This window comes from Eulemur rufifrons, chromosome 8, assembly GCF_041146395.1.
Source record: "Eulemur rufifrons isolate Redbay chromosome 8, OSU_ERuf_1, whole genome shotgun sequence".
Classification (NCBI taxonomy): Eukaryota; Metazoa; Chordata; class Mammalia; order Primates; family Lemuridae; genus Eulemur; species Eulemur rufifrons.
The window spans coordinates 26,571,884-26,598,863 of record NC_090990.1 but is presented as its reverse complement, the minus strand read 5'-3'; the positions used below and the strand labels follow the sequence as shown (position 1 = coordinate 26,598,863).

At 49.4% G+C, this 26,980-nt stretch overlaps 4 protein-coding genes and 1 pseudogene across 6 annotated transcripts in view; 3 read left to right on the top strand and 2 right to left on the bottom strand.

Moving 5' to 3' along the window:
* Positions 1–9,173, top strand: part of MTF1 (metal regulatory transcription factor 1) — a 37,911-nt gene extending 28,738 nt beyond the window's left edge. The window contains exons 8-11 of the mRNA XM_069477711.1: positions 981–1,083; positions 1,741–2,324; positions 6,287–6,350; positions 7,678–9,173. Coding sequence (XP_069333812.1) covers positions 981–1,083; positions 1,741–2,324; positions 6,287–6,350; positions 7,678–8,099 — 1,173 coding nt within the window. The 3' untranslated portion in view covers positions 8,100–9,173. The remainder of the gene's footprint in view (positions 1–980; positions 1,084–1,740; positions 2,325–6,286; positions 6,351–7,677) is intronic.
* Positions 9,174–13,545: 4,372 nt separating this feature from the next.
* On the bottom strand, positions 13,546–14,751 carry C8H1orf122 (chromosome 8 C1orf122 homolog). 2 transcript variants are annotated; one of them, XM_069477708.1, is made up of 3 exons: positions 14,559–14,751; positions 14,266–14,467; positions 13,546–14,022 (listed from the first exon to the last, which is right to left on the bottom strand). In XM_069477708.1, exons 1-3 carry the CDS (start codon positions 14,591–14,593, stop codon positions 13,927–13,929), a joined length of 333 nt encoding a protein of 110 aa, XP_069333809.1. In that variant the 5' UTR covers positions 14,594–14,751; the 3' UTR covers positions 13,546–13,926. The 2 variants fall into 2 exon arrangements, with proteins under 2 accessions (XP_069333809.1, XP_069333810.1); XM_069477709.1 differs by having other exon boundaries at positions 14,693–14,751.
* A 67-nt stretch (positions 14,752–14,818) lies between these two features.
* On the top strand, positions 14,819–19,512 carry YRDC (yrdC N6-threonylcarbamoyltransferase domain containing). Its single transcript, XM_069477707.1, has 5 exons — positions 14,819–15,207; positions 15,663–15,777; positions 16,068–16,187; positions 17,799–17,941; positions 18,259–19,512. Exons 1-5 carry the CDS (start codon positions 14,819–14,821, stop codon positions 18,326–18,328), a joined length of 837 nt encoding a protein of 278 aa, XP_069333808.1. The 3' UTR covers positions 18,329–19,512.
* Positions 15,727–15,924, top strand: LOC138390959 (small nucleolar RNA U3; annotated as a pseudogene).
* Positions 19,513–20,030: 518 nt separating the features above from the next.
* Positions 20,031–25,646, bottom strand: MANEAL (mannosidase endo-alpha like). Of its 2 annotated transcripts, XM_069477705.1 has the most exons (4): positions 24,743–25,646; positions 23,496–23,605; positions 22,651–22,727; positions 20,031–21,650 (listed from the first exon to the last, which is right to left on the bottom strand). In XM_069477705.1, the coding sequence occupies exons 1-4, from the start codon at positions 25,290–25,292 to the stop codon at positions 21,014–21,016; spliced, it is 1,374 nt and encodes a 457-aa protein (XP_069333806.1). In that variant the 5' UTR covers positions 25,293–25,646; the 3' UTR covers positions 20,031–21,013. The 2 variants fall into 2 exon arrangements, with proteins under 2 accessions (XP_069333806.1, XP_069333807.1); XM_069477706.1 differs by lacking the exons at positions 22,651–22,727; positions 24,743–25,646 and having other exon boundaries at positions 23,496–23,885.
* Positions 25,647–26,980: the final 1,334 nt, after the last annotated feature.

Below are 26,980 nucleotides of genomic sequence, written 5' to 3'. Positions count from 1 at the left end.
GAGTTCAAGTAATCTCTGGCCTGCACAGTTGCGTGGCAGCATCCAGCTGAAGCCCTTCAGATAACCAGGCGCATCCTCACCCATGTCATGTGCCACAACCCCCCATATCTGCCTCCTTGCTTCACTTATTTCTGTTGCTTGCCTGGACTTCCGTACGCGGTTGCCTTTATCACTCTTGCCCCACAGAACACACAGGTGGAGGTGGCCTGGAGGTGGACTGTGGGTAAAAGAACTGTGATTTTTCCCCTTCCCTTAACTCAAGTGAAGAGTGATCATCTTAGTTAGTGCTATTGGGAGTCAGGCCCTCAGGACATTTTGTTGGGGTCCCCCCCATATTTTATCTTTCTTTAAATGCCTCTGACCTTTTATTAAGTGTAGAGCTATCAATGTTGTTTGTCATTGTTTCATTGTATTGTTTGATTTACTACCATGGGTACATATTAGAATATCATACATATTATGTAATGACCTTGAAAGATATTCACAATATGTTATTATTACATGAGAAAAGCAAATTGCAGAGTAATAGATGTTATACAATCCCATTTTTATGTAGGATTTAATCTTTTAATGCAGGAGTCAGCAAGCTTTTTTGGTAAAGGGCCAGATAGTAATATTTTAGGCTTTGTGGGCCACATGGTCTCTGTTACAACTACTCACATCTATAAACAATACTTAAATGGCTGAGTGCCACTATAACCATCATTCCCACTCCTAACATGGCTGTCCTGCAGTTCCAATAAAACTTTATTTACAAAAACAGGCAAGTCATAGTTTGCCAACTCCTATTTTAGAGTATCTGAGGACTCAAATCTTTAGTGTCTGAGGTTTAGGGTAATATATGTTACTTTGAAATAGGAGAAGGTAGAAACAAGAGGCAGATCAGAAGATCATTCGAGTTCTGGAGTTATGAATACGCTCTGTTTGGTGAAGAACCATCTGAGGATGAAGGGTTTCACATCTCTGTCTTTCTCCAACAGACACAGGGCCAGGACCTCAGCACAGTTTCACCAGCAGTCATCTTTGAATCAGTATTCCAGAATTCAGATGACACAGCGATTCAGGAAGATCCACGACAGACAGGTGTGTTATGCAGACTCATCCTGCTGCCATCTCAGCACTTGTTCACACACCGAGTGACAGGCACAGAGAAATATCCCAGTTAGTGAGCTTAAATGAAGTGGGCTTCCCAGTAAGGGTCAGAGAAGTATAAGTCTTTTCATTCAATTCCATCTTTCCCCTATTCCCCTCAGTCCTGAAAAAGAGGGTCTCCTTTCCCAGAATCTCTTGTTGGCTTTAAAAAACGGGAGGAGCTGTGAGCTCTTTCTTCTGATGTGATAATACCTTGTTCATGAGTGGATAGGACCTACAAACTGAGCTTTGGATGCATAGATAATACTGTATTTGAATGAAAATTTGTCTATAAAACTTCACAGTAGTCAGAAAGTATATTTACTGGTCATGCCAAGAAAAGGATGTCTAGTCTCTTTTCCAGAAAAGCCTTAGGACACTTTGACACTTTTTTTTATGGTTATACCTATACTAGGTCTTCACATTTAGAAAGTGAGCTTGATTGTGAAACCTGGTACTTTGAAAAGCAGAAAGCCAGCCTGCCAGCAGTGAAGGAATTGGTTCTAATGGACTTTAGCGGTCTTTTGTTTAGCCCATAATGACTGTGTTTTTGTGGCTTCTCCAAGGCATGGGATATGTATATATATTTCTATTTCTTTTTCTTGCCAGCTGCCTTGATTGAAAGTTTTAATGGTGATGCAGAGTCAGTCAGTGATGTTCCGCCATCCACAGGAAATTCAGCATCTTTATCTCTTCCACTTATACTGCAGCCTGGCATCTCCGAGCCACCCCAGCCTCTACTACCAGCCTCAGCTCCGTCTGCTCCTCCGCCTGCTCCCTCCCTAGGAACTGGTTCCCAGCAAGCTGCATTTGGCAACCCCCCTGCTCTCTTACAAGCTCCAGAAGTGCCTGTTCCCCACAGCACACAGTTTGCTGCTAATCATCAAGAGTTTCTTCCGCACCCCCAGGCACCGCAGCCCGTCGTACCGGGACTTTCTGTTGTTGCTGGGGCCTCGGCGGTGGCATCAGCTGTGGCAGCACCAGCCCCACCACAAAGTACTACTGAGCCCCTGCCAGCCCTGGTCCAGACTCTGCCCCTGGGTGCCAACTCTGTCCTAACTAATAATCCCACTATAACCATCACCCCAACTCCCAACACGGCTATCCTGCAGTCCAGCCTAGTCATGGGAGAACAGGACTTACAATGGATATTAAATGGTGCCACCAGTTCACCACAAAACCAAGAACAAATTGTAAGTATTATGTATAAACATACCTAGCGGGGTGAAGTATATTTACATTGGTGACATGTTCAGAGGCTTTTACTTCATAAAGGAAAATGGCTATCATATCCACCCTGAAATATGTCATTCTGCCTCTTAGTCATTTTCCTCATAAGCGAATAGTATAAATACGGGGAGTGCTGTCATCAGTACCTACAATATGGAGGCAGAGAAACAGCCTTTAAGTTTACGTAGCAGGAGGCACTTGAACAAATATTCCTATTAATACTGCAGTCTAATCACCTTGTCTCATAATATGGAAAGCAGTCAGCAAACTCCAGAGGCTGAAGAATATTTCAGAAAAGCGGGTTGTCTCCAAGGCAGAACCAGACTGATGTGAGGGACTGATGTGACCCAGTCAGATAGAACCAGGCAGCAGTGGCCAAATCAGAGAAATAGTCTGTGCTGCCAGAGCCCCCCATAGAACCATTTTCTAAGGGAGTGTTTGGTCTTGATGACTATGGAAATGACTTGGTCATTTAATTAAATATATTTTGAAAGCCTGATATTTGCCAGATGCCACATTGGATACTTTGGAGGATTCACAGAAAAGTGAAAAACATGATTTCTTATTCATAAAAACTTATATTCTAGTTAAAGAGGCTAAAATGTGTAAAAGAAAGTTAATGTTACCTGTAGGTAAAGTGCCAAATAATAGCAATGGTAATAAAAAAATAAGAAAAGCTATAATTTATTGAGTCCTTAACTAAATGTAAGGACTTACTGTACTAAGCACTTTTTAAAATTAGGCTCTAGCATGTGTCAGTTATTAACTATGTATATTACTTTTTAGGTTACTTTTTTTTTTAAGATTTTATGGAACAGGCCGGGCGTGGTGGCTCACGCCTGTAATCCTAGCACTCTGGGAGGCCGAGGCGGGTGGATCGCTCGAGGTCAGGAGTTCGAGACCAGCCTGAGCAAGAGCGAGACCCCGTCTCTACTAAAAATAGAAAGAAATTATATGGACAACTAAAATATATATATATACAAAAAATTAGCCGGGCATGGTGGCGCATGCCTGTAGTCCCAGCTACTCGGGAGGCTGAGGCAGTAGGATCGCTTAAGCCCAGGAGTTTGAGGTTGCTGTGAGCTAGACTGACGCCACGGCACTCACTCTAGCCCGGGCAACAAAGCGAGACTCTGTCTCAAAAAAAAAAAAAAAAAAAAAAGATTTTATGGAACAGATAGTATAGAGAGTTCCCATGTACTATTTTCCCCTCACCAGTTTCCCCTGTTATTAACATCTTACATCAGTATGGTACATTTGTTACAATTGATGAAGCAATATTTTTTTTTTTTTTTTTGAGACAGAGTCTCGCTTTGTTGCCCTGGCTAGAGTGAGTGCCGTGGCGTCAGCCTAGCTCACAGCAACCTCAAACTCCTGGGCTTAAGCGATCCTACTGCCTCAGCCTCCCGAGTAGCTGGGACTACAGGCATGCGCCACCATGCCCGGCTAATTTTTTCTATATATATTTTAGTTGTCCATATAATTTCTTTCTATTTTTAGTAGAGACGGGGTCTCGCTCTTGCTCAGGCTGGTCTCGAACTCCTGACATTGAGCGATCCACCCGCCTCGGCCTCCCAGAGTGCTAGGATTACAGGTGTGAGCCACCGCACCCGGCAGATGAAGCAATATTGATACATTATTATTAACTAAAGTCCCTAGTTTACATTAGAATCCATTCTTTGTGTTGTACTGTTCTTTGGTTTTACAAACGCATGATGTCAGGTAGCCACCATTACATTATCCAGAATAGTTTCACCACCCTAAGAATTCCCTGTGTTTCACTTAGTCATCCCTTCCCCGCCACCAGCAACCAATGATCTTTTTACTGTCTCTGTATATCCCTATGTCGCACTAAGCACATATTAACATATTACAACAATCCTAAGAGGTAGGTGTGATTTTTACCAATGGAGCAATGAGATCCAGAGAGGTTCAGTGACTGGCTGAAGGTCACACAGCTTATAAGTGGCAAAACTGGGATACACAGGCTGACCTTAGAGTCTGTGCTCTTGGCTACTACATTGTGCTGCTAGGTGAGGGGTTCAGACCCTAGGGCTTGTTGAGTGGCCATACAGGTCAGGTGAGCCTTGAGACATGAGTAGGAATTAGATGGAGAAGAGGGTGTACTAGGTAGGAGAATCTGTGAGTGGATGTATGCTGCTATCAAACAAACTGGAAAGGTGGTTTGGACTAAACAGTGAGAGCATTCAGGTTCCAGAAGTGGGGGGCCAACCACCTCTAAAGGCAGCCTATTTCCATCTTCAGATGGCCAGAGTGATTTGAAAGGTTTTTCCCACTATTGTGACCCAATCTGCTTCCAGGTAGTTTTTACTGTTTTGTCTGGACAAATGTCATTCCTTTTCCACAGACTTCATTTTAATGTATTTAAATATGGGTTTCATTTTTCCATCATTATTTTATATCATCATCGCCTATAACTTAGCCAGAAGCTTTCACTTTCCTCCCAGATTCATCTTAGAGGTGTTTTTTTGTTTTGTTTTTTTCCTTAAAGGAATAAAAGACAAAGCCCCTTTAAGATAAGACTTGAAGAAAGCAGAAACTGTTTAGCCAATTTAAGAGGAAATGTACTACAGTGATAAGGGTGCTTTTCCAGGTGTGAGTTTATAGTCCAACTTGGTAGTAATAATATAAATAGTGTTTACTGCACGTTCATCATGTGCCAAGTGCTCAACGTGCATCATCTCATTTAATCCTCACAGGGGCCTTTGAGAAGGTCTTTGGTTATTGTCTTAGTACATTTTCTATTGCTTATAATAAGATACCTGAAAAGGATTTTATTTCTTACAGTTAGGGAGGCTGAGAAGTCCAAGGTTGAGGGGCTGTATCTAGTGAGGCCATCATGCTGGCGGGAACTCTGTAGTCTCGAGGCAGTGCAGGATATCACATGGCAAGGTGGCTGATCATGCCAGCTCAGGTCTCCCCCTTTTTTTCCCCCCTTTCATAAGAGACAGGATCTCACTATGTTGCCCAGACTGGCCTCAAACTCTCAAACTCCTGGGCTCAAGTGATCCTCCCACCTCAGCCTCCAGAGTAGCTGGGACCATGAGTGTGTACCACCATGCCCAGCTTCTCTTCCTCTTATAAAGCCACCAGTCCCACTCCCGTGATAACCTGTTTATCCATTAATCAATGAATGAATCAGTCTGTTCATGAGGGCTGAGCCCTCATGGTCCAATCACCTAAAGGCCCTACCTCTCAATACTGCCACATTGGAGATTAAATTTGAACATGAGTTTTGGAGGGGACAAATATTTAAACCCTAGCAGTTATTTCCATTTTTACACATGAGGAAACTAAGACTCTAAGAAATTAAATCACTTGCCTGACATCAACAACTAATAAGTGGCAGAACTTGGATTTGAATCCAGGTGTGGCTGAGTCCAGGGCCCACCCTTGAACCATCCTGTGCAGCTTACAGCACATTGCCCAGGCCTTCATGGGCTGTCTACCTGTGAGAGGAAGCCTTGGCCTGTCCTTAGCATGCAGCTTAATCCCCGAGGGGAAAAAATGAACTTTCCAGCTTTCATAGAAGTATTAGGGGGCAGTGGGAGATGAAAGCCTGGAAGGAAAGCTAGCCCTGGGATTCCTCCTGAAAAGACCATCAGTTTGAGAAAAGCAACCTTGGGAGGAGCCTTTGGACACAGAACCCACTGGATTAGGCAGCTGGGAGACAGCCAAGTAGTAGGGTACAAAGCTAGCTACATTGTCAGCACTGAATGTCAAACAGTGCAGTGACCTCATGTCAGAGCACAAACAAAACATCACTCAGTACAAAAATCCCTGAACACTGAGGGTTTTTTGTCCTCTTGGATGACCATTATAATTCAGGTCCTTGGAAATCTGCCAGATTACGGTGGCCATAAATGTGATTTCTGTCTTTTTTTTTTTTTCTTTTTCTTTTCAGCAGCAAGCATCTACAGTTGAGAAGGTGTTTTTTACCACTGCAGTACCAGTAGCCAGTAGCACAGGTATGTAATGCCACATTAGTCTTGAGAGAAAGTCGATTCTCTGGGCCCCTTGAGGCACAGTTAATTATTGCTTTGCCTTAGTTTTTAAAACTTTAAAAATCGTTAAACAGCCTCAATTAAATTCATCACATTATATTGTTTATTACAGTATTTCATTTTCTCACAACCGTTAGAAGATAATATACTTCTGGCATATATATCATGTTTAACATTCCTTAAGTAGTAATAGTTCTTTACCTTTCAGTTACAACTTATAAATGCAGAAAAAAGTTTGAATCACAGTTAATGCTAAAGAGGGCAGTTGTTAATTCACTGGACTCTTTTCTAATTACAGTAATGAAGAAATAGCATCTGGGTCAGAGACTCACATAGAGCTGAAAGTTCCTTTTATTCAAACTCTTGCTTTTATAGATTAAGAAACTGAGACCCAGAAAAATTAAATGACTGTCCCAAGGTCATAAATGAATTTGTGGTGGAGCCAAAGCACTAGTTCCCAGGCCTCCCAGTTCCCACTCAGTTCTCCTGCCTGTTGGTCTTTAGCTCTGCTGAGACGCAGAAAGCCTGGCTGAATTCAGAGCATGCATGTGCACAACACACATGTGAGAGAGGGAACGAATATGAATGACAATGTGCGTGCAGGCCAGGCCTGCTGTGAAAAGGACATTGACACCTACTGTGTGCCAGACACTGGGGCTGCAAAGATAAGTGAGCTGTCCTAAGGAGCTCAGTCTCTCAGGCAGGCAGAACTAAGCCAGTCCTGCACAGCATGGAGAGAGGCGTGGAAGGAAGACAGCACCACTGTGCACGTGTGCCAGGCAGCTCGGTGCGGCCTCACCCGGGCCAGCCCTCTGCATAGGCCTACAGAGACGGAGGGAGTGAGCTGGCGCTTGAAAGAGGACTGTCAGTTCTCCAGAAGAAGAGCAGCGTCTGGGGATTTTAGGCATAAGGAAGAGCCCGTAGGCCCAGAGGTATAAAGAACATGTCAGAAAAGGTGGGCGGCCACTGTGGCTGTGTGGAGGGTACAGCAGAGAGTGGCTGGAAATGAAGCTGCAAATACAGGGTCATCTTAGTTGTGTGTGTAGCTTTCTAAAGAGATGGGGGGGGGGCTTTGTCATATAGGGCTGGGGAGTGTCAGAGGCCTTTAACCTGAGAGGGAACGTGGTCCAGTTTAAAGCTGAACAAAGCCTGGAACATGGCATCCACCCTTCCCAGGGTTCCTGCCTCCTGGCACTCAGCTCTCACCTTGTCTACATCCCCCTGCCCCCCCCACCCCCGTGCCCCCGCCCTGCGGCTACTTGAAGAGCAGTCTCTCTCGCCTCTCTCGCAGGGAGCTCTGTACAGCAGATTGGCCTCAGTGTTCCTGTGATCATCATCAAACAAGAGGAGGCATGTCAGTGTCAGTGTGCATGCCGGGACTCTGCAAAGGAGCGGGCGTCTGGCAGGAGAAAGGGCTGTTCTTCCCCACCCCCTCCAGAGCCGAGCCCCCAGGCTCCTGACAGGCCCAGCCTGCAACAGACTTTTTCCTCACCTCCTGTCCCCCTGTCGTCATCCTCCACCGTGCCCTCCTCCTGTGAGCAGAGCAGACAAGCAGAGACTCCTTTACACCCTCAGACAGAAACGTTAAGTGCCATGGATATGTCAGAGTTTCTGTCCCTCCAGAGCCTGGACACCCCGTCCCATCTGATTCCCATTGAAGCACTGCTGCAGGGGGAGGAGGAGATGGGCCTGGCCAGCGGCTTCTCCAAGTGAAAGGCCCACGTGTGCTCACCTCCTGGACAGGAGGCAGGCAGGAGGCAATGGGTGTGATGCCTGCCATCATGGGTCAGAAATTTGAAGGATGAAGAAATCTACTGTTTGAAATCCTCACCTTTCAGATGTATTTTCTTTATTCACATCCCAGGAGCATCCATTTTAAGGAACTAATCTTTGGAAAAAAAAACAAAAAACAACAAAAAAAAAGCTAAGTTATAAATGAACTGTTTGGCTGCACTGTATGTCACTTTTGCTTGTCATGTGAACTTGGAAATTAAGGTTACTCGTATGCATAAAAATTCTAAATGAAAGGGTGTGGTTTCCATCAATCTGGTACTGCCCATCACTTGCACTGGGGTCTTTGTGGATTGGGCAGGAGAGTTCAGTGTGTTGGGCGTTGCTCCTCCCTGTGTGTCTTTTGCTTCTAAGGCTGACTTTTGCTTGGAAGGCCAGACCCTCGCTCCATCAAAGAGGGCAGTGGCAAAGGCCAGTGAGACAGCTGTGAGTTGGACAGGGTTCGGTGAGATGGCCTTGTTATTTGCGCTTGGTGTCGGTGGAGCTCAGGGTGGATAACGCAGGGGTCATCCCACAGCCCTCTTCAGCACAAATGGGCAGCTTAAGGTCTGGCCCACAGGCTGCTGGCGTGACCTGGTTCTGCAGCGGCCCTAGGCAAGTTGTTGACTGCTGTCTGTCGATGACGTGTGTACAGAGCAGGCTCTAGCAACACGGTCACAGTCTTTACCTTCCTGGTTCTCTCTGTCTCTCAGTTGCCAGGGCTTGCAGATCGCAGTGAATTTTCCTTGGGGAACATCCCTGTTTTTGTCCTAGGCCAAACGTGTGGCTTATGGCCAGTTGCTGGTCAGTGGTCTGCCTTCCTTTTGATGGTATTTGCTTCCTCAGAGCAGAAAGGCTGCATTTTGCTTAGCAGGAGAAGGTGCAGATTTAAAGGAGTTGGTATGAGGTGGCATGTAACTGGCAGGCCAGGTGTCCTGGCTCGAGGTTCTAGCCAGGCTTTTGGTTGCCCCCTCCCATCTCTGCCCCTCATCCCTCTGGATTTTGCATACAGCTTAGTACAGTGCAAATAAGGATGTGACTTGCTCAGCTTAATCATGTGATTGCTAAATAAAAAGAAAAAACATAAAACGATGATCTTCTACTCAGGGTAAAACAAAACAAAAAATTCCCCTTCCACCAAAAAGCCTGAAATGTTGCAATAAGTTATCTCATTTGGAATGTTTCATTAAGTTGTGTTATAGGAAAAAAAAATTGTGTGTGTGTGTATATAGAATTATATCCATCTGTCTGCCTTTGGCTCCAAGTCATTGCCTCTTAAAATAAAACATAAAATACAATCCACACTAGAATGGAAAGTTTCTCTCAACTGGCTATATTAATATAGTCATGAGTGCTCACCAAATTCACCAAGCTCAGAAGCTAGGCATGGCCCGAGGTGTGGAATAGGCCTGTGCCTCCAAAGAGCCTTCGGCTGCCTTGTGTGAGTAGCAGTGTTCCGCAGACAGAGCTGTTCTTCCGAGTCAGCAGTGTCAGGCAGAAGGCAGCCATAACTTTGCCTTGCATTTCCACTCCCTGGTGTAAGGAAATCTTCATTGGTCACTCTCCTGTTCCCTGAGCCACGGCTCAGGGCCAGCCGAGACAGTACGCAGAGCAGATAATTTACCTTGGAGCCAGAGGGCCTGCCTTCATCCAGGATGTTCAGGGACAGACTTGGACCAGAGGGCAGTGGTGGTGAATGTTGTTACTGCCGTGAGGAGAAATGGGCTTAACTACAACCAGCTGACTTCTCGTTCCAGGAGCCTAGCCAGGAGAATTGATTACTTTTTGACCTTCTGTAATCCCCTCCCCAAAAGGCTGGTGGGTTCTAGAGACCATGGACCTCAGCAGAAGTTGCAAAGGCAGGAGGAATCTTCTGTTACCACAGTGGGTTAGTCCTCCTGGAAAACCAACTGCTGAGCCCAAGTTATCCTTGGCCGCCTCTGGACCTTGCAACCATAAGAAGCTTTGAGGTCGGGCCCTTGCTGTTTACAACTTCTAAGAGAGTAGTGGATGGGACCCCAAAGTTAGCCTGTACCAGAGGGCAGTAATGACTGTCCCACTTGTCCATCCTACGTTTAGCTGAGATTTGGGCTCCCTGGGAGCTGAGGTGGGACTGGGAGCCCAGGGAAAGACATTCGAGGTGTCCATGGTTTAAATATTGTTTCTTCCTGGCTAGCCAGGGCTGTGCTTATGTTGGGCCCTGCCCAGGTCAGTGGCCTTTCCACTCTCCAAAGACTGGGGGTGATGAAGAAGCATCTTAAACAGTGTTTAGCTTGACAGATTTTTCCAGCTGAAGAAGTTTAAGTATCTGCCTTTTGAGAGTGACTTTAGATTACAAGAGAGACTATCAGATCTTAATCAGCTTTTGAAAAATCAGGAATGTGCTTAAAATGCCAGTGAGTGGTTGTGAAGAGATTTATGCCCCAGGGTAGGCAGTCTTTCCCTCCTCTCCTGGTGCTCTCCCCCCATCCTTCCACAAGCCTGGCCTCTGGTGCCAAGGACCTTGGAGAAGAGAGGGCCCCTGGCTAAACTGGAGCCAGAAAGAACCTTCATGGAGAGTGTGGTTTTCCAAACCTGGGAGTGAACCTAGGGTGAGTTTGGGGGGGGGGGGGGCTGCAGAAGTCTAGCAGGTAAAATCAAGCCTTTTTTTCTTCCCATGGTAAACTTAACCATTTTCATCCTGTAGATTTATACTTCGAGCTCCCACTAGCCTCTCCAGGTAGACTGCCCCTTTAAAGGGTGCTCAGCACCAGGGATTGGAGTTCATGGGCTTAGGAGGTGGTAAGTAATCTCTGGCTGGCACCACCAAACTGCCTTAGTGAATTTGGCCCTTCCCGGGCAGGTAGGTGGGCTAGGGGGGCATTGAGGGAAGGTGGCCCAATCTTTCCTGTTAGGGTCTGGCCACTCTTGTGGGGGCACCACTAGTTTAGTGACAGAAGTGGTGTCCTTTATTGAATTCCACCTTCTTTTAGAAGGAGATCATGGTACAAAGCCCAGGAGGGGCCTTCAGGTGTGAAGACTTCTCTGGGTAGAAGGCAAGGGGCATCTCTTTCACCTCTGGGAAAGACGGTAGACTGGAGAGTTTTATTTTCAGGGTCAAGGCTGTGGACCGATGGGGATAATGGAAGGTGGGTGGGTTTTCCTGAGAGACTCTGTGTAATGCTGAATGTGTCCAGAGGGACAAGTTTGCAGAACCTCATATTGGTATATTAAATAATAAAATAAAAAAGCACTTTAGGTTATTTTATCTTTAACCCAATTGCTGCAATTTCTTTTGTGTATATATATACATATATATACTTTCCACAAAGTTTTATTTTTTGCTCAGAATAAAAAGTTAAATTGAGGTGTGAAAAGCAAAGCACTTACCTTGGTGCAATATGTGTAGCTTGACAGTCGTTGTCCCATGTGGCCCTGGCCTGGCCGCGTTTTTCCACTTGAACAGCCCTGTGCTATGAGGTTGTTCATAGGGAAACACTATTATGCATTCTCCGCAACTGCTCAATCTATGCAAGCCTTCCCTGTGTGCCCCGGGGCGCCCTCAGGCTCTCTGAAGATCTGCTGTGGGTCCTGTTTTCCTCTGCTGACTGTTGAGGCCCGTTTTCATCACCTCTTGATCCCTTGCCATCTTTCCCCTCTTCACCATTGCAAAGTGATGCCTGAAAGGAAGGAACAGGTTGTTCCTAGGTAGAAACCTGGCACCTTCTAGACTTTTGTATTTATAATCATGTCCATTGTCCTTAATCTTAAAGACTTCTCCAAAGTCACTGAAACCATTGATTTGTGGAACTGCAACAATATTGCTCAAGAGTTTACAATAATTTTCTTACACCACCAATCAGAAATATGTTTGGGGAGGTGGTGGTGGCAGTAGGGAGGCAACATGAGCCATTTCCATACTGCTCCCGGTACTACTTGTGTTGGGTTCCTTAAGCAAAAAGGCCTCCAGCCTTCATTAAATCCAGTAAATGAAGCTTTTAATAATCTGTTTTATCAACTTTCTTCCTACTCCTCCATGTTCATCCATTTTATCTTCAATTCTCAGGCCATAGAATACAGAAGTTTTGAAATATACTTCAGCCAAAGCAGAAAGATTTTCATAGATCTAATATGCAAATTGTTCTGCTGTGACATAGATCAGAAATTGTCCACACTCCTTAATATTGGCACAGGGGTGGGGGAAGGCAGTGCGCAACAAAACTGAATGATGCATATTTCTGATTGGTCAGTCATGATTTTAGCCTGTTTCCTCTCGGATACTTCTGGGGGAGAGAGGGAAAGTGTCCTGTATTTCTTCTCATGCCCTTAGGGAAAGCTGATGACCACAGTCTGGGCATTTCTCACTGTTACTCCTGTTCAAGAGAGGGCTTCTCAGTCTGCACTGAAAAATGCAAATTAAACTGGATCTTTATGTCAATGTGTACATAGTACAAGCTTTTTTACTGGAAGTGAGGTTCAAAACCACACACTGCCCTTTTGGTGGTGTGCCTGCTGGGCCAAAAATTGGGCGATAATGTAGTGTCACTTTCTCAGCTCAATGCAGTTTCTACTTTTTCTTATGGGAAAATTTTTCATAAAACCTTTTTGCACCAAAACCCAGGGATGTTTTTTGCAATATCCTTGTTATTGTTGTAGTGATGCCAAGTCAGAGGCTTCTCTTGCCCTTTTCCTCCTGTGTTCTTGGGCCTCCCAAGGGCTGTTCGACTCAACAGTCTACATCCTTTGCTGTGTTTTGGAGAATGTGAGAGTGGGGGTCAGAGTTCAAGGTGGCTGTTCCCTTATCCTGTGAATTCCTCCTAGTCCCTGTTTGGGGAAGGTGGCTGGAAACAGATTTTTACTAAATCTCTGGCTCAGATCTTTGGGCCAGGAAAGGCAAGAGCCCATGAGAGCCTTTTTTGATACACACTAATCATTGGCCGGGGTCTTGGTGACAATTTTTTAAATCTCAAATAGTTTTATTTGGATTATGTAAAAGTCTATCGAGTTTATTTAAGTGTGAAACATGGGAACAACGGACTTCCACTGAGCGATATGAAAACGTTACAGGTTCAGTACTTCCAAAGGAAGAAACCTCCAAACCCAAAAAAGAATAAATATGAATTTGTATTTTTGAAGAATGTGAAATAATGGTGTTTGCTTAATTGCTCATTTTGTATAAACTTAATATTGTACTTTAAAATATCTGCTACGAAGTGAAAATTTAACTTTTTGGAATTGATAAAGCAATATTAAATACTAATGAAATCCTAATTAAATGCTTATTTAAATCTGGTAGTATCTGTGGCATTTCTTCCCGACCCTGCCCATGGTTGACATTTTTCTACCACTCCCCCCCTGCCCAGCCATCAGAGACTTAGAGAGGGGACAGAAAGGAAAGGCCGGTCACCAGGAAAGTCTGCAGGTTTCCTTTTAATCAAGGCTCTGCTGAAAGTGTTTTGTGGGGCTTAGAGCCCCCAAAGCATGAAATGGTCATGTAACACCACCTAAATCCCCCATAGCAGGCCAGACCACTCTGGCTAGCACTGCTAGTCTGCCCAAATCCGGGTAATCAGACTGGGTATTCGTTGGCTCCATTCAAAGCCCAGCACTGCTTTCAGCCAGGATGAAGTGGGAGTGAACCCAGCTGCTAGCAGAGCTGCCACCCCAGGCTGAGAGCCAAGTACCAGCCACTGCCAGTGAAGACTGGCCCCTTTATTGAAGGGAGTTGTTCAGAGTCCAGCCACCAGCCCTGGGGAGGGGAGAGAATTCAGGGCATCCGGCTTGGGGATGGTCAGGGCTCTGCAGCTCCATCGCCAGCATCCTTTGGAAAGCCACCTCTGGCGGAGACAGCTGGCTGGGGGGGCGCTCCGGGTTTGGCTGAGACGTTCTAGTTGGAACAGAAAGGAAAAAAGTGAGGCTGGGAGGAAAGGCCTTGGATTAGGCCCACAAGGATATGGCCATTTGGCATTTAGATAGTATTAACTTTTCCAAAACCTCTCGCCAGATCAAAAGAGGTTAGGGGTAAAGTGGAGGGAACATTCTTCCCCCACTTCAGGGGAAGCTTGGGCTTGGCCAGTCTACCCAGTGGGCAGATCCCACCCCCCAGGCCCGGCCCGGGGTGGGCACTGACCCCGCCACCAGCCGGCTCCGGGCGCCGGCGGCCCAGCTGCCGCAGCATCTCCTCGCAGGCGGCGATGGTGTCCAGGAGCTGCCGCTGCCGCTGTTCCACCGCGTCCAGCAGCTGCTGGGCGCGCTCATCCCGGGGCGGCTGCGGGGGAGGCCTCCCGCCGAGCCCCAGCCCCGCCTTCCCGCGGTCCACGCCGGCAGCCTCCCTGCCCGGGAGAGAGCGAGAGACAGTCGGTCACGGCCGGCGCTTGCGCGGGGTCTGAGCCCCTTCCCCCCGCCCCACGGGCCCCCTCTCACCCCCGTGACCAGTCTGAGCCCGGGCCCCATTCCATCTCCGCCTGCGCGGCCCGACCACCGCCCCCCTTTCGGCCGCCCCCCCTCCCCAGCGCTGCGCTAGGGCGCCGCAAAGCTGCGCCCCGCCCCGTCCCCACCGGTCTCCTTCAATCCTCCTGGGGGTCGTGGTCCCTTTAAGCTGCCCGGCGCGGGGGTGGGGCCGAGCCTCCAGGACCGGAAGCTGGCTGGGAACGTCACTTCCTCCCGGAAGCGGGCCTGGGCGGATGTCTCTAGCGCTTCGGTGCAGGGGTATGAGGGCCGCGGTGGTTGCCAGCCTGGGGTTGAGCGAGGGGCCCGTGGACTCCCGGAGCGGCCGCCTCCTCCGGCCGCCAAGCCCCGCTCCGGCGGCGCCGGGGACCCGGCTGTTGCGGCTCCCAGGGAGCGGGGCCGGGCAGGCCGCAAGCCCCGAGCGCGCCGGCTGGACCGAGGCGCTGCGGGCCGCCGTGGCCGAGCTGCGCGCCGGCGCCGTGTTGGCCGTCCCCACCGATACGCTGTACGGCCTGGCCTGCTCGGCGAGTTGCTCGACGGCACTGCGCGATGTGTACCGCCTCAAGGGCCGCAGCGAGGCCAAGCCGCTGGCCGTATGCCTGGGCCGCGTGGCCGACGTCTACAGGTGAAGCCGCCTCGACCCGGCCCTGCTAGGGGCGGCACCGCGGGAGGGGTTTCCGGTGACAGGCTTGGGAGACTGAGGCGCAGAGAGCGGGAGGGGCTTGTCCAGGTTCACCAGGGAATCCGGAACTGGAAATGTGTACCGAGCGCTTAATGTGTGCCCGGCCCCGAACGACATGCTGGGACGCAGCGATGCACTAGGCAGGCAGGGGCCCTATTCTGTTGACGCTTTTGTGCTAACCAGGGCAGAAGAAAAACAGGAAACAAACACAGTAGCTTAATACAGTAGCAAATGTCTTGAAGAAAACAAAACACCGAGGTCTATACTGCTAACAGAGTATCACAGCAGTGCAGCTGTTGTAGTCCGATACGGACCCTTTTCCTGGGTCTGCCTAGAGTCTGGGAAGGACCACCAGTGGTCCTTCGTTTTGAGTGGATTTACGCTCCTTTGTTTCCCAGGTACTGCCATGTGAGAGTACCCAAGGAACTCCTGAAAGACCTATTGCCAGGACCAGTGACCCTGGTGATGGAACGCTCAGAGGCTCTCAACAAGGATCTAAACCCCTTTACCCCTGTGAGTCAATTTTCTCTTGTTCCTGAGCGTAAAGTTGGCTTTTGGTGGTGTTTCGCTGCAAGAGATCCTACCAACGCCATTTGCTATTGGTGATCATTCTTCTCTTCCTCTGGGAGAATGAGATGGAGAGAAAGCATTCTGAGTGGTTCCTGTTTAAATGTTGAAAAAAAAAATTTTTTTCTCCTGTGTCCCCAGACTTCTGGCCACTTGTTTTTCACTAGAATCCAGACCAGACCCATCCCCTATCCCTTCCAACGTTTCTGATGATCTCCTTTCCCCTTGCCCCATAGCTTGTAGGCATCCGGATTCCTGACCATGCCTTTATGCAAGAGTTGGCCCAGATGTTTGGGGGACCTCTTGCTCTCACTAGTGCCAACCTCAGCTCCCAGGCCAGTTCTCTGAATGTCGAGGTGAGTTACCCAGTCCTTCCCCCAGAAACATCACCAGCCCAAATACGATTTCCCCTAACCCGGTTGGGTTGCTGGTGCACTGGAATTGCCCCGCAGGACAGTCAGTCGCCCTTTGGGGTCAACAGTGGGAAGGCTGCCCAGCAGGCAGGGGGCGGGGGAGGGGCAATCTAAATTAAAGAATCTTAGACAGATTTTATATCAAGTTTAAGAGGCCAATGGAAGAGTTGTTTTCTCTCTACTATCTTTATAGTAACAGGAAAGATTATGGTAAGCAAAATCATTGTTTTCCTGTTTTTGTGGAGTTAGCAGTTTTTGGAGAATACAGAGTTAGGTTATAAGTCTTTTACAACAGTGCTGTAAAGAAAAATGAAGAAGTTAAGCCTCCAAAAATTAAATCACTTGTTCCAAGTTACAAAGCCATTAAGTGACTGACCCAGATTTTAACCCAGTGTTTGATTCCTGACCCTGTTCTCTTATCTCTGCCACAAGCCAGGTCAAAGAAAGGATCATTCTAATCTTACCTTGGCTACATAGCCAAGGATCATTGTAATCCTATCTTGGCTACATAGGTTAGAAATGAACGAGGACACAAAGAAATTTCACTTACTTTTTACTAAATGTAGAGTGTATAGTAATAAAGTGATGGGGTTTTCCATGCCCAGACCTAGAGAGTGGGCTCAGGGGCCATGGAAAGTGAGAGTTCACCATTCCTTCTCATTCTCAGTGTATAGGTTTTACTTGGTCCTGGCGGTGATACCCAAGAAGCAAGGGTGGGGATGCAGCAGGGAGAGGCTGAGGTTCTTAATTTGTCAGCAGTCATTAATCTGCCCAACACAGTAACTGGTACTTATGATCCCCCATTTCAAATTCCCAGGCCTAACTGCCACTACAGTGTCTTCACTGGGGGGTAGGGGAAGCTCTAGCTTAGTTGACAGTTCAACCCACAGTTCTAGTGGGAATATCCTTCCCGTAGCCCAGGGACTGAGTACTCGTGTCATGCACTTGCAGAGTCTAGGCTGTTTTCCTCTCCCTACCCTGATCCACAGTTGCAATGAGATCCAGAATCACAGTGCTAGAGCTGGAAGGACGCTTAGTGATCATCTAGTCTAGCGTCCTTGTTTTATAGGCCTGGATAAAGTAACTTGCATGCAGTCACACAGAGATGTGGTGGAAAACCCAGGTTTAGAGCCCCTGTCTCTGGACTTCTACCCAGAACTTCTTTGGGCACAGCAAGATTTTCTTTTCTTTTTTTAGAGACGAAGCTTCACTCTGTCGCCCGTGCTGGAGTGCAGTAGTGCAGTCATAGCTCACTGCAGCCTCAGTCTCCTGCGCTCTAGGGGTCCTCCTGCCTCAGCCTCCCCAAGTGCTGGGATTATAGGTTTGAGCCACTGTGCCTAGCCATCGCAAGACTTTCTTTAAGCTCTAGGCAAGTGTTAATCCTTGGCACACCTGACCTTAACTAAATGAGGTTCCTCCTTCCTCTGCTTGGAGGAAGGTTCCTCCTGTTTTCAAACTATGAGGCCTTTGACAGATTTATGAACCCTGTGTGTGGGATGACAGCATTGCAGATGCCAGGGATGGTGTCCATGCTCTTTGTTACTCTCTTCCTAGGAGTTCCAAGACCTCTGGCCTCATTTGTCCTTGGTCATTGATGGGGGACCAATTGGGGATGGCCAGAGCCCTGAATGTCGGCTTGGCTCAACTGTGGTTGATTTATCTGTACCTGGGAAGTTTGGCATCATTCGTCCAGGCTGGTAAGTCTCTTTCCTGTGCCATGGGGATAGGACTTGTGGGAGGTTGCAAAGATGTTAAAAAAAAAAGCTTTGACAAAATGAAGGTTGTCACTCCTGTCTTGCCTTGAGTGGGTACAGGTGGATATGGCAAAGTGTTAGATGCAGTAGGACTAAGTTTGCTAGTGTTTGCTGGAGTTTTCAGGATTCAAAAGGACTCATCAAGGGTTTGATGAACGAGCATAATAAGACCAGTGAGTTTAGGTCCCTGTTCACCTGACTCTGCTGGGCTCTGGGCTTTGGGAAGTCAGACTGTTAACTGTCCTCTATTTCTTCCCCAGTGCCCTGGAAAGTACCACAGCCATCCTCCAACAGAAATACGGGCTGCTTCCGTCCCATGGATCCTGCTAGTGAAACTCGGGAGGATAGAAGGCCCAAGGCCTGGTGCTGGATACTATGTGTCTGTCCACTGGTGGTTGGCAAGGCCTCATTTGCAGAGGCCGCCAGAGCTACATCACTAGCCTGACCCGTTAGGCAAAATATCTTTCCGAACACTGTAGACCAAGCCCCAGAAGCTGCTGGGGGAAAGGTTGTATTATTTATAGTTTAATATGTCAGCCAAAAGCTGAATGGAGAGGTTAAGAACATTCCTAGATGGCCTTGTTCTGATAAGTTTCTTCTCTCCTCTTTTTTAATTGAAAAGTATTTTAAGTAACAGATTTGGAATCTTGTAAGAGCCTCCTCTTTGTTGGGTGGTGGCATTTAAGATTCAAACCAGCTAGAAGTGCCGCTGCTGTTTAACAGTCTCAGGTAACCAAAGGCATGGATTCAGCTCCTGAAGTTGGAAACAGGTTAGGATTAAGAGTGTGGAGCCGGCCGGGCGCGGTGGCTCACATCTGTAATCCTAGCACTCTGGGAGGCCGAGGCGGGTGGATCGTTTGAGCTCAGGAGTTCGAGACCAGTCTGAGCAAGAGGGAGACCCTGTCTCTACTAAAAATAGAAAGGAGTTAGTTGGACAACTAAAAATACATAGAAAAAATCAGCCGGGCATGGTGGCACATGCCTGTAGTCCCAGCTACTCGGGAGGCTGAGGCAGAAGGATTGCTTGAGCCCAGGAGTTTGAGGTTGCTTTGAACTAAGCTGACGCCACTGCACTCTAGCCCGGGCAACAGAGTGAGACTCTGTCTCAAAAGAAAAAAAAAAAAAAAAGTGTGGAGCCACAGGCCAAACACTTCTGGACCAGCAGAGCTGGTGGTGCAGTGTGTTGTCACTGCCTGGCTGGGAGAGCGTAAGTTACAGTTAATTATACTTTTATTTAAATCCAGTTTAGCAGCTTTTTGTCTTTATTCATATGTGTACCGACTGTTAAATGTAATTGTTGGACATTTGAACTTTGTTTTTCTTTAATATAAAAAGTGCTGCTATTAAACATATTTGTAAATGGTTTATTTTTCTTTTGAACTATTTCCTTAGGGTAGGCATATTAGGTCAGAGTATATGAACGTTTTTATGGCTCTTGATAGAGATTAGCCTTCAAAAGAACTGAATCCAAGTTACACTGCCATCAGCAATGTGTGAGAATGGCTGTCCCTGCCCCCTGGCCTTGACACACTTTTTAGTATTTTTCAAAATTGTGTATCTGTGAAAATGAAGCCTCAGAGTCGCTACCTTCTGCAAGTTACTACAGGTCAGCATCCAGCCCTGCCTACCCTGGTTTCCCCGATTAAGCCAGGTGGCCAAGCCTGCTCATCTATCCGGTGGGTTTAGGATCAGTTACCTAACTGGGGCTGCATGTCCTTGCGGTGACCATTGGGGTCTACTTCCCCCCTCCCTTCTTGTACCCCAGTTCCCAGAATTCCAATTCTTGAGCCCATAATCTCAGTACAGTGGTTTCCAGTGCACACATTTTCAAGTATATCCTAAGAATCTTGCCAAGGTGTTCTAGAGGCCTGCTTTAATGGGGGTCCCTGTAATTAGTATATTAGTTAATTTGTAAATAAGCCACCAGTTTGTTAACTATTTCCTATAGAAATAAATTTCCTTTAAACTAGTAATTTCTGAAGCAAATCCACTCTTCATTGTGCTAAAACGATAGCTAGCCCAGCCCATATGTCAGTGAGTCACAGAATCTGACTGAAGTCAGATCTGTGAGGTCTTGAAGAGAGCAAAAGGAATGCTTACTTGAGAATACCACTTCATATTTAATAAATACAAATCACAGTAGCACTGAAAATGGCTCTAGAGAGTGGGTCTCATTCAGTTCAGGCAGCTAAAGGGAGGGGGGTATCCTCCTAGTCCTCTCCCTGGAGCCAAATCTGGGAAAAGTGAGTTCTGGAGCGCAGAGGTTTTTTTTTTTTTTTTTTTTAGAGGAAATGGAACTGAATTCCCAGCACTAGGTAAAACTGCAAAAAGAAAAACACAACTGTGCCCAGGCACCAGCTACAAGGCCACACCAAATAAGGAAGCTGGATCCTGCAAGTGTCAGGGGGACAGGAACCATTCCTTGGTCAAGTTTTCCGCAGCACCTAACACATGGTAAGGTGCTCGATTAGCGAGTGTTGAACGAATGCTCAGGATTATGTCCTGACTGGGTTCAGGAGTCTACTGGGAAGAGCTTAAACCTAGAAATTCCCTTCCAGAAAGTCTCAAATATGGTTCCCTAACTTAGAGAAGACAGATGATGTGGGAAGGAGGCCTGAAGAGAGGGCACAGGCTGGCAGAAGGGAGTGCATGCTGGCCCAGACCCTGACACCCTTCCAAAAACAGTGACTGGGGGACTCCACTACACAACACCAACCTGCCACAGAGTTCAAAGCTAGAAGGGATTATGTGAAAGTGTTCTGAAGATGTGGCACTGCCCTAGGCTAAGTCCAGTCGCCTGCCAGCCTCTGCTGATCCCTCTGGAACAGCGCCTGGCTTCCCGTCACCACAGAGCACCCCAGCACCACTGGCCTGAGGAACAGGCTCAATGGCCCACCCATGAGCACCCAGCTGCTGAGTTGAATGAGTGCCTACAACCTCAGCTGAGCCCCACATGGTGACAGCTCCCAGCAAGGCTGGGACGTTAGCCCCTCATTCCCCCTGTTCACAGGCCCCTCACATCAGCCACTGCTCCTTCTCTTTGATGAAGTGCTCCGCCCAGCGGCGGGTCAGCTCCAGGTACAGGCTGGGCTGATGAGGCAGGTAGTCCAAGTACAGGCGAGTTGGCGTCTTCTTGGGAATGGCCTTCTCAATCTGGGTGCCCTCGTGCCACTCATTGAAGGAGGTGATGGAGACGATCTCGGGCCTCACTGTCAGGGCTGCCTGCAGGGCCGTCTCATAGTACTTGCCGTTGACCCTGTTCCGAGTGTTGTGGTTGTTCCAGGGCCGGATGCTGGTGTCTATGTAGCCAGGCCCCACACTGGGAATGAACATGAGGTTGTTGGCATCACAAAAGTTCTTCACAGCTTTCCAGTTCTGATGGGAGGAGCCGAAGGAGAAGCCATTGGAGGCAAAGTAGGTGTACATGCCATCAAACCCCGCAGCCAGGATGTCGTGGGTGTGGCCCTCCTCCACCAGCAGCGCTATGAAGACCCCATCGTAGGGGGTATTGCGGACTGAGTGGGGCCCGTTTGGTGTCAGGAGGTGGGCCCAGGCCTCAGGGGACGTCAGGTATGAGTCGTAGATATAAAATAGTGGGAGGCTCTTGCCCATGCTGTTCTTGTAGCGGTAAAATGCACCATGGGAGCCATACCTGAGGGGCAGGAGAGAGAAGAGCCTGAGTTAGATGGGCGAGACCAGCACAGCTGTAGGACCACCATGAATGAGATCTTTTTTGATGCCACAGCACAGTTTGGGACCCGGTCAATCTCCATGGTTGGACTCACCACGCACGCCTCTAAGCAAAAACTTGGCTCCCCTCCCTCCTCCCAGCCTTGCCATTCCTAAGCCTCACTTCCCTACCCTGAGCTGAGCCACCCCCATCTTTTATCTGGACTGTGGCAACAGCCACTTAGCAGGTCTCCAGGCTCCCATTTCTGCCTTCCTGTAATCCATTCATTACCCACCTACTTGACCTGGCCCTGCCTACCTCCATTCCTGCTCTTACCCCATCTATTCCTCCCCACCTGGCCTTTCTATTCTGCTGTCATGCCAGCCCTCTGCCTGGAATTTTCTCTCTACTTCCAGATCTTTGCAGAGCTGACTCTTATTCAGGTGTTAGCTCACACGTTGTCTCCTCAGAGAGACTTACTTGACCACCCATTGTAAAGTAGTTCCTTGGGCATGCTCTGGCACAAAACCCAGCTTTATTCTTTATTATTTTTTCATAGTATGGATCACTATTTGATTTTTCCTTTTTAATTACTGTCTGCCCCACAGCACCCCGAATACACACTAGAATGTAAATGTTACAAAATCAGAACTTTTGCTAGACCCACCCACTGCTGTATAACTGGGTGTAGGACAGTGCCTGGACACACATAGGCACTCGATACTTTTGGAATGAATAAATGACGTGCAAGCACTGCACAGGCCACTTCCACATATATTAACTGGTGTACCTCTCACGAGACTCAAAGGTGAAGAGGCCACAGAGCTGGAAATGGAACCCAGGTTGCCTGACTCTAAGTCCAGCTTCTCCTACCACAAAACAGCTGCTAGGAATGCAGGCGTCCTGCTCTTGCGTCTCTCGACTTTCCCCTCCAACCCCATTTTGTTCCCCACCAAAATCCCAGCCCCCAGAGCAGCCTTACGTGTCAATGATGTACTTGATGTTGTCATGTACAGTGATGTCATCCCGGCCCTTGTAGGGTTGGATGTGGAAGGCCACCTGCCACAAACAGAGGAGTAACAACAGGTCAGGTGAGTATCTGTAAGGCTAATGCTCCAACCACAGCCGGAGGCGAGGCTGAGTTCAGGAGAGGGCCTGGCGGTGGTGGGCACAGTAGAGATAAGGACAGCTACTGCCCTTCAAGGCCAACAAAGAGGGGCGAGAAGTTTGCTCCCCTCCCACAGCAGGGCATGTGTGGGCTGTTGCAGGGTGGCTAATAGATTTCAAACTCTGTGCCAGCTCCGAGTGATTGGCGCGGGGAGGGGGATGGGCAGTGGGGCTTCTCTCTGTGGTTTTCCTTCCTTCACCACAGAAGTGGGAAATGAGTGACTTGATCGGGACATTTGGGGAAATTCTTGACAGGCTTAGTTCAGCTCCGTCCTTCCTCCTGCAGGTGAGCCCGCCTGCTGGGAGCACATTTGTGCCCTACGCCTTGAGACGCTGCCTCCCGCACGGAGTTGCGTTCAGAGTTCAGTCTGCAGGTCCACTTGGCTCTTGCCTCCTCGTTATCCAGGGTTTCCGACCTAACCTCTATTCTTATTTAATAACAGTGACATTTATTTAGTTTCCCACTTGTCCTATATTTAGTTTTCTCAGAATTCAAGAATATAAGAATGACATAGGCACTATGTATGCTGAACCCTCCCCCAACACCACACTTGCTACATACTTGCCAGGAACTTCTGCAGAGGCACCAACCCTGCGAGCAGGGCAGAGGAAATCTCCAGAATGGGGCGGAGAGCACGTGACCTCTTCTTGGAGACTCACCTGGATGTCGAACTGATGGGCGGTGTCCAGAATGGCAGGCACCAGGTCATCTGAGGGTTCCCCGTTATCATCAGCCATGCCAGGTGGGTACCAGGACAGGACCAAGACGCCTGAGACACAACACAGAGACCACTTCAGAGATACGCAGTACCCCCCTCAACAGAGGATTTTTTTTTTCACAAACATATCCCTTCAATTGCAAAATGGTTTCTAAAAGCCTTGCGCAAGGCTCCTGCCAGGTTCCCGGCCTGCAGATTGGATCCCAGAGCCTGCGTCCTGGAGCTGTCCACGCCAGAGGTGCTGAAGCGCAGCGGCTGGGGAACCAGGCCGGGCAGAAGCCAGGCTTTCCAGTGCATCGGCAAGTAGTAGAACAAAGGACCGGGTGGACAATGCCACACCCACCTGGAAGCCACAGTTCTGCCTCTGAAGAAGAGGAGCACCTCTGATGTCCCTCATGGAGAAGAACCCTGAGGAGAGGTCATCTCAGTGCTTCCTTGAGAAACTACATCCGTATGGACTGTCTGCCCTCTCAACTGTAAAATCCTGAAGGATAACCCCTGTCTTATTTATCTTGTCTTTGTGTACTTCCCGCTCCTGTCTCTGTCACTCCATCCTCCCCCCAACGAACCATCTCCAGGTAAATTAAAATGTACTGTAAAATTCAGCAAAATTCAGTGACAACATCTGAAATGAGTGAGCCTCCCCTCCCAAGCCTACAAAGGAGGCTCCCAGGGACCTCTCTTCTAGCTGGGAACTTGATAAAAAGCTCCAAACCCCACCCCCACCCCTCCTGCAAACAGCAGGGTCCATCCCACGCAATGCAACACGGACAAACTTTCCTGTCTGAAGCCAACAAAAGCAGGAAGAGCTGCTGCTCCCGGCTGTGCCTGCTGTTTGAGCAGAGGCCACCCCTGCCCAGAGGGGCCAGGGCACCCAGGCCTCACCTTCCATCTCCCAACCTAGAGGACTCCCAACCAGAGAAGACTCTGCCTCCCTTTCCTGGCCAAACTCCCAGAAGCTCCGCCCTATGGAAGGGCCCTGGAATTGTTAGGGGTCAGCAGAGCCCAGGTTGGGGGGCTGAACTAGAAGGCGGTGGGCCCAGGATGGGAGTGGGATGGAAGGGTTAAGAAGCCAGGCAGGCCGGCGAGTGGAACCAAAGGCACGGTGACAGGACCAGCGGAGTTGGGGTGTGGGAAGGAAAAAGAGCAGGGCTGGGGGACAGGGCCGCCCGGGGTGGGGGAGCTCACCGATGGCGGCCTCCTTGAGCTGGGTCATGTGCTCCCGCAGCACGTCGGGGTCCCGGGAGCTGTAGGGCCCCAGCTCTGGGTAGAAGCTGGAACCCAAGTCGTCTGGGGGGCTGTGGCGGCCGCGGGGGTAGCTGGCCGAGATCTTGGGGTCCCAGTGCGGCACCATGACATGGTCCCAGTGAATGTAGTGGCCCTCGCGCCGCGGGCTCCCGTACCACGAGTAGTAGAAGGCGTGCAGGTCCGAGTAGACGCGTAGACTCTGCCCGGGGGCGGGCTCGGCCTCCGCGGGGGCCGGCCCGGGGGAGCCGCCAGGGTCCGCCGTGCGGGGCGGAGGCGGCGGCGGGGGTGGAGCGGCCGGCGCGGCCGGGGCCCGGGCGGCGGGCGCGGGGGCCACCTCCGGGCGTCGCTCAAAGGGCGCGAGCTCCAGGCCCGGGCCCAGCGCCGGGAGTCCGTCCGGGGCCTTGAGCGTGCGCAGGCCCATGAGGGTGCCGAAGGCGAAGAGCAGCACCAGGAACAGCGCGATGCAGGCGCGGCGCCGCCGCCTGGCCATGGCGGCCCCTGCGCTCCCCTCGCCGGCCCGGCTACCTCCCCGCGCGCAGCGCCATGGCCGCCCGACCGGCTCCCGCGCGCCGCGCAGCCCGCACGCGTCCCAGCGAGACGGCGCGCAGAGCCCCGAGCGCGGCGTGGGCGGCTCCCAGCCCCGCCCCCGCAGTGCGGGCGGGCCCGGCACACACAGGACGCAGCGGCGCCAACCAAGTGGTCGCGGGCCGAGGGGGGACTGGCAGGATGGAGAGGAAGATCGCCAGCTGCGAGTTCCGGGGCAGAGGGAGCAGGGGCTTAGGTCACTGCGCGTCCTCCGCCGAGGATCGTCCCTTTCAGCCTGGGGCAACGGGGCGGAGGCGCCCGGTGCGGGAGGGAGAATGCGGACCCTCTGGAGCACTGGAGAAGGTCGGGGCCGCGGGAGCAGAGGGCAGGGCGGGGAAGAAAGCGAGTGTCCGTGGTGCTCTCTGCCCAAGGTCTCAGTCTGCGCGGATCCCTCCTCACTGACATCGCTGACACCCCCTCCCCCATCTCAGTGACCGCCCTTATTTGCCCACGTCCCTCATCCCTCAGACCCCTTCTCACGTCCAAGTGGCCTCTAAAGCCTGGGGAAAGGGACGTCGGGAGTCAGACCCTGAGTCAGAGCCCGAGGAGTCAGACCCGACAGACCCTGGCAAGGGCCTTGCAGGTGCAGGGAGGCCATGACTTGCGCAAGGTCACACGGACAGGCCTGAAACCCAGGGGCAGGACTGGCTCCCCGAGTTCTTTGCACTGTCCAGACTGCCTGGGCTCAGGCCTGTTGTCGTCCCCAGCGGCCTCTCCTTGGAGAACCTCGTAGAGTCCGTGAGGATAAATGCGATGGTTCCCGAAAAGCGCTTTGCACAGGGCCTGCAGACTAAGCCCCCAGCACATGCCCGCCTTTCTTCTGGGAGCTCCAGAGGGCAGGTCCCCGGCCTGTCTTACCTTTCCAGACACCAAGAGCTGTCAGAACAGGATGGCGTGAATACCACCAGACTCTGGGGTGGTGGTCCATAGACAGTAAGTTTTTCAATCAATATTGATCAAGTTACTACACTGCATTACTTATTACTTCATTTATTCAGAAAATAGTTTTGTTAATAGTCTGCCTCCTTTACTGGTCCATGATGACAGAAACTTTTTCCACTGGTTGCTCTAGCTGCAATGTCTAAGGCAGAACTTGATATAATAGTAGGCACTCAATTCTTATTTCTTAAGTAAATGAATTAAGGGAACCCAGAAAGAGGAACAGCAAGTTTGGGGAACGTTAGTAGGTCTGGAGTCCAGGAGAGTGATTTTGAGAGAATTTATGGTGGTAAGTGTGAATGAAGTATTAATAAAATGTTTTCAGTTCCAAGTTGCAGATACCTGATACAACTTGGCATAAGTAATACGGTGATGTATCAACTGACAAAACAGGAAGTTCAGTGGTGGGGCAGAATGGGTAGATTCCCTGGTCCAACAGTGTCATTAGGAACCTGAGGTGTTTCCGTCTCACTGCTCTGCTGTCCCCACCACTGACTTCAAACTAAAGCCAGCTCCCGGCATATCACAACCCAACAGGCAATATTAAGGTCAATTTTTTTTTTTTTTTTTTTTTTTTGAGACAGGGTCTCACTCAGGCTAGAGTGCACTGGCTCATGATCAGAGCTCACTGCAGCCTCCAACTTCTGGACTCAA